This window comes from Wasmannia auropunctata, unplaced genomic scaffold, assembly GCF_000956235.1.
Source record: "Wasmannia auropunctata unplaced genomic scaffold, wasmannia.A_1.0 LD336069.1, whole genome shotgun sequence".
NCBI classification, from domain to species: Eukaryota; Metazoa; Arthropoda; class Insecta; order Hymenoptera; family Formicidae; genus Wasmannia; species Wasmannia auropunctata.
In genome coordinates, this window is record NW_012026821.1 from 816,024 (window position 1) to 822,471 (window position 6,448).

Sequence of the window (6,448 nt, forward strand, 5' to 3'; positions counted from 1 at the left end):
ATAGTGCACATCGGATAATGTCGAGAAAAATACAAGGGTTACTTCAAAATGCTGTAACTTTGTGAAAAAAAATCGTAGCGACTTGTTTTTTCTTTCAAATTAAAGAGAAAGATTCCAACTTTATGACGCTGGAAACCGCATCCCTGAGAAAAATTTTAGCAAATCCGTGCATTCGTTCAAACTTTGCAATTTTCAGTGTGGCAAACATGCTCTTAGATTTAAGAGTTTACAGTAACAGCGATGCATTAAATTTAAAATCAATTCACAGTAACCTAACCTTAAAGTAGAGATTTCAAGCTTTCATTTGAAAAAAAGTTCATCATTTTACGATAATTTTTCGCGGAGTTACCGTTAACCAAAATTGACCAATTTTTGCTCAAAATTTTTCTGTGCCACAATTTTTTTGCGCAGTGTATATATATATCATAACAATCGCAAAATCACTAATAAATTGTAGAACAATCAATATTATGCAATATATGTGATTAATTATATTGACTTTTAATTGAGATGTAAAAAAAACCTCTCAACACAATCGCCAAAAGGACTTAGGTATAATTCCAGACACAATGGCTGCGTTCCGATATTCACTGCCAGTGCTGAAAATATTTTGCATATTTAATATTTTTGCATATTTTGACACACAACTGTCAAAATATGTAATGTCGTTCACAAAGTTAGCGTGAGCAAGATAATCGATCGGCATCGCCGAAAAGCGACAATACTTCGAGAGATGCGAGGTATCGATGTCATGCGTTTTTTGAAAGGATGCTGCAGTCGACAGTTTTTCTTAAGTTATTTATGTGTGTGAATTCTAAAATATTCTATGATTTCCGAAGAAAAAACTTGTAAAATCTGAAGAAGTTTAAGTATATTATAAATATGTTTATGTAAATTTAAAATTCTTAAAAATGAGTATCACTTTTACCAGGGGATGAAGTACTAAAAAAGCTATTTTGCGCATGACACTTCTATATACAGCTCTGGTGCTAGCCCCCACTCCAGACAGGTCACACCTCCACGCACGTATGATTATTGGGATGTAACCAGCGTCAGTATCGAAGCATACGTATTCGGATACGGATGCTGAGTCGTCTTTCCTAATTAAACATAAATAAATACCAAAAGTAAAGTGATAGTAAAGGATAAGTGATAGATAAGTGATAGTGGTAGTAAAGTGATTTCAATGTCGTCATGAAAGAATTTCGGATAAAGAAAAAACTTCGTCGCAAGGTAAGAGAAGTTCAAGGCTGTCTCGATGTCCTAACATTGTTCAGTAAAAAATGATTTGAAATTAGTTACCGCTCGTGCGAGTAAGCCAATAGATAAGAATCAGGCCAATAAAACAAGTAAACTTTTTTGGGAATAAATAATAATTTAATAATAAATAAATCAACAAAAGAGCATGTAAGTCTCGCAAGGTGTTCGTGCGTAATTTATATAAACATAAGAAGACATAAATTATTACGCACGAACACCTTGCGAGGCTTACATGCTCTTTCGTTGATTTATTTATTTAAAATTTGAAGCCGTTTTTTTCTTATAATTTAATAATAATTGAAAGAATTGATGGACCGTTTCGGTTTACTTAGCTATCATTTTTTTTTTTACGTGGGTGGAATCTTCGAAAAATGCTCTGACCCTCCGGCGAAAGGACCAGAGGTACATGCGGATTCTACACACGTGTATCTCAACAGAGGTTTCACATATGATTCGCATTGTACTAGCTGAACCCTCCACGAGTATCCTCGGGCATTATGTAGGGGTCATTCAGAATTTACCGTATGATTTCCTGTGTATAGCTCGTACATACCTAGCCATTATTAGCCATTATAACAATTTAACTTAAAGAAGAAATTTTAATTGACATTATTCCGCAGATGTATTGTTAACGTTTGTCTCCGTTTTACAATTATCAATTTATCGTTAATTGTCATTAAAATAATAAAATATCTATTATACAACGTATACGCATTGATGTTGTTCCGTCATTCTTATTATGCAATTGTCCATAACGTTTGATGTGTAATTAATTGGCAACAACGAATCCGCTTGGCTTCTATCTGCATAACATATAACTTTGGCTGCGTTCCGCAAAGCGCATCATGCGCAAGATTTATCTTTTTATCTTTGTTTAACATTTGGTGAACAACAAGGATATCATGATACATCATGCGTATGATGCGCTTTACGGAACGCAACCAGAGTTATATGTTATGCAGATAGAAGCCAAGCGAATTCGTCGTTGCCACAACGAGAGCTGCAGGCTGAGTTTCTATATATTGAAAAGTTTAATAGTAACATTGACGATCGTTATTCCAATACAGTTATTGTATAACAAAACCGGATTAGAAACAACATACGTCCTCTCTTTCTGTGTGGTTTAAACTCATGTTTACATTGTTTCCATCCGGTTGCGTGAGATAAAAAACTATGGGGATAACGATCGTCGATGTTACAATTAGACTTTTCAATACATAGAATAGGAACAATACGTAGAACAGCCTGTTCTCGTTATTCGGCAACGACGAATCCGTTCTGTTTCTATCTGCATAACTCTAACTACACATCAAACGTTATGGTCAATAATTGTAAAACGAAGACAAACGTTAACGATACATCTGCGGGATAATGTCAATTAAAATTTCTTCTTTAATATAAATTGTTATAACGACTGATAATGGCTAAGTAAGTCTATTAACTCTTTCAATTTTTATTTACAATAAGAAAATGAAATAATATGTATAAAATACTTATACCCCAAAAAAATAAGATGTAAAAAAGGGTATTAATATATATAAGGGTATTAAACTGCAACGTGACTAATACATGTTTCAAGCAAGACATAATAATTGTTAATATCGATTTTTAATAGTCGCGCCGTATCATCCGCTATATAAACTCTTTGATCATCCGTCAGCGAAATTGCAAAGTTGACCGAACCGTTTATGTCGCGGTTGCTGGCGGTAACTTTACAACAACGTGAACGACGCTTTTTAATTTCTTTTCAACAAGTGACATGCTTATAAGCGATATAAATGTTATTTTTGACACATTTATTTTGTTTTGCAAGTTGTAACAAATAAATTATATCTACGTAATTATATGATTCCAATGTAGAGGACATTATGCATAAAGCCATCTGTTAAGTTTAAACACGACAAATTATCGCGCTTTATCAGCAAGATTTAATGAGAATAATTGCGACAAAGAGATATAAATGACTCCGCAGTATTTTTCAATAATAAAATTGATAATTATTAATTTATATTAAACAGATTTTACAAGACTTTAAAAAATTATACATGTATAATTATGTGAAATATATTTATATACATATATATAACTATTAAAAAAATAAATAAATAAGCATACACAGTAAAAAAACATTTTGTATTTATGTTGAGTAAATATCTATAAAGGTTTAAAGTTGTATACCTTACATAATACCCCAAAAAAATAAGATTTTGCTTGTTTTATTGGCTTTTATTGGCTCTATTTTACTAGCACTACAAACGCGCGCTTCGCGCGCGCTATTTGAGTATTTGCGATTGTATTCTATGATGCTTTAGTCTATATATAGTGTGGCGTGTCATGTTTTTTAAATTTTTATTTTGTATTTATATACTTATATACCTATAGATAGGAGGATTAAAAAATGATTTTTTTTCGAATATAAAAACGAGAGTTATCCGTCTCCTATAGTTTTTTTTAGCACCAAGATGTTGTTCAGTAAATTGCTTTATCACGTAACAAGTTGCAAAAAAATGCGCTTAAAATAGTAAAAAAGAGCTATTTTAATAAACTTATTATAATTACGTATGCGATATGTTGGAAAAATTTTATTGCAATCAAAATTAAGTTGTTAAAATTTTCGGCCCTTAATAAAAATTAGTACGGTTAAAAAAACATGGTCTGTTCCAAAACCCATGAGACTATTTTGACTGGCAGCCCAGTCAAAATTGTCAGAGGATGGATTTAATGGACGGGACATCTGGTGTGGGATCTGTCTGATTCGTTTCAATTGTCTCCAGCCCTTTCTAGCAGTCGACACCAAAAGCAAAGTGCGTTGTAATGTTCGTGTCTTATCACGGGCACAGTCTCGATCGCATCAAATTCTGCGTGAAATTCTGGTTCCGAAAGGTTGAAGGATGTTAAGAACAATTCATGGGAACGCTGCTTTGTCTTCAAACTTTGATCGCGTAACGCTGCTCAAAACTGCTGCATTTTCGCCTGCGGCAAGATGTAAAAATTACAACACACTTTGCAGACGGTATCAATTGTAGAAAGGCTCGGAGGCAATTGATAAAAGTCAGTCGACTGTATATTGAACATCCCGCATCAAAGGCCCCGTTTAATAAATTCACCCTCCGACAATTATGATTGAGCCACCAAAAAAATAACTCTAATGTAATATATATTTCTTTAAAAATATTAAATTTAAAAATTGTTTAATTAAATAAACCTTTTATTAGCTTTTAAAGTTGAATTTTTGTTGATAATATAAAATTGAATAAAATAGTTTTTGAATATTTATTTTTTCTAATTAATTAAATATTTTTTTAAATAAATTATTTTCTACAGATTAATTAATTCATATACAGAAAATATTTATTTAAAATTAATAAATCTTTATAAACTTCAATAAATATTATTCGATTTGAAAGTTTTTTCAGTTTCAAGTATCTCGTCATAATGAGTTTCTCGATATAGGAAATTTCGATATAAATGGTGCTAATTAACAATGAATGTACACACGGGGAAAATAAAGGTACATATAATACGTACATACGTTAGTCAATAAACTGTTAAAATATGGAATTTAATTTAAATTTTAGTCTCCTCGACCTTTTCGGCAACCTTTTGGCATAACCTTTTTGGCAACTTCAATTATAAATTTCTTAAAATTGTGATGGAGCAATCTGCACGATAAACGAGATCATAATCAGCGCCAAAATAATTATGGGAAACGATTACCTTCGTTCTTTTACAGGATCTATATATTATTTGCATCTACATATTAGTTAGTATGACAGGTACTGCGCGGCAGACTTTGTAGGGACAGACGCAGCTCAGTAAGCCCTGCAAGTCTGCTGTACAATCTGCTATACTATAACTCTAATAACAGTAATTTCAGTTGGTCTGCACCATTGCATACCGTGTACCACAGTGTCAGCTGGTGCAGACCAATTGAAATTACTGTTATTAGACAGTATAACAGGTTGTACAGCAGACTTGCAGAGGCAGGCGCAGCTCAATAAGTGAGTATTTAGTATTTTTAGAATTTTTCATATCACTGAGCCGCGTCTGTCTCTGCAAAAGTCTATATACTGCAGATACCGACGCAATTACATCAACAAAAGGTGAAGTGGATCCTCCCATGAGGGAGGATTGCGGCGTATTGCGTAACCGCGTAACCGGAAACGATCTACTGTTTGTATTTCGCGTTTCTCGCCAAGCAAATCGCGCCGCTTCTGATTGGTTACGCGGATATAAGATACACGGCAAATAGAACTCTACCTAATTAATGCTGGATGCACACAGGACACGAAATTTAAAAAGCATAGACGTAATTCACGCAAATTTGTATGAAATCAAATATATATAGAGACGTATCGATTCTGCAAATATAAGATACAAGCAAGATGCACATAATTAGAAGTGAATTTATTTAAGAGTAGCTTATTTTAAATAAATATTATCGTACACAGAAAGAACAGTTTTACTAAAGTTTAAAAATTTAGCTAGATACAAATCTGAAATTTGGGCCTGAAGCAATACCCTCCGGTGGTCCCGGGTCCTCTCTTTTAGATTGCGCGGGCTCTTTTAGGTGGATTTTTAGCAGCTGGTAGGCGATCGGTAAGGCCAGCAACTTCAGTCAGCCCTGCGGGGGCTGGCTGAGACCGCCAAGTCACGACCGCCAAGTCAACTATCCTTTACGAATCCTGCACTCCCCTGACCGAGGGGGTCTAATTTTGTTGGACGCTCAAGCTGATTAATGTCAAAACTTTTTGCAACTTTCACCGCGGGGTAAACGTTGCCGCGTTCTGTGTGTATCCAGCATTTGTGAGAGTGTATATTGAGTGTGCCCTGGGCAGCATACCGTGTTCAAATAAACACGCGGCACTGGTGAGGAACTGCATCATTTGATTATTATCATCAACCCTTGAGCGTTTTATATAATTATTTTTCTCAATTAACCCTTGTTTGACACACTGGGGTGTAACACACCCCAGGCTTTTCCACTTTTCGTTAATTTGAAGTAACCCTGAGAAAATCGGGTCTATGGCGCCATCTGTTATAAGTTCGATTTGTCCATATCACTCATATAACTTTAAAAAGTAAGTTCTTGAGAAGCTATAAAAAAATTTTGAAGTTAAAATATTTAATAGATTATTTGTTATAATGCAATTTTTGTGCTGGGGTGCAATCCACCCCAGTGTGTCAA

At 34.0% G+C, this 6,448-nt stretch overlaps 1 protein-coding gene across 3 annotated transcripts in view; it reads left to right on the top strand.

Annotated features, from left to right (window-relative positions):
• Positions 1-6,448, top strand: part of LOC105450013 — a 29,725-nt gene that overhangs the window by 7,289 nt on the left and 15,988 nt on the right. Inside the window, exon 1 of one of the 3 annotated variants that reach the window (XM_011689565.1) lies at positions 1,061-1,233. The exons of the other annotated variants lie outside the window; for them this stretch is intronic. Within the exon in view, the coding sequence (XP_011687867.1) occupies positions 1,195-1,233 (39 nt within the window). The 5' untranslated portion in view covers positions 1,061-1,194. Of the gene's footprint in view, positions 1-1,060; positions 1,234-6,448 lie in introns of those variants that run through there. 3 annotated transcript variants of the gene reach the window in all.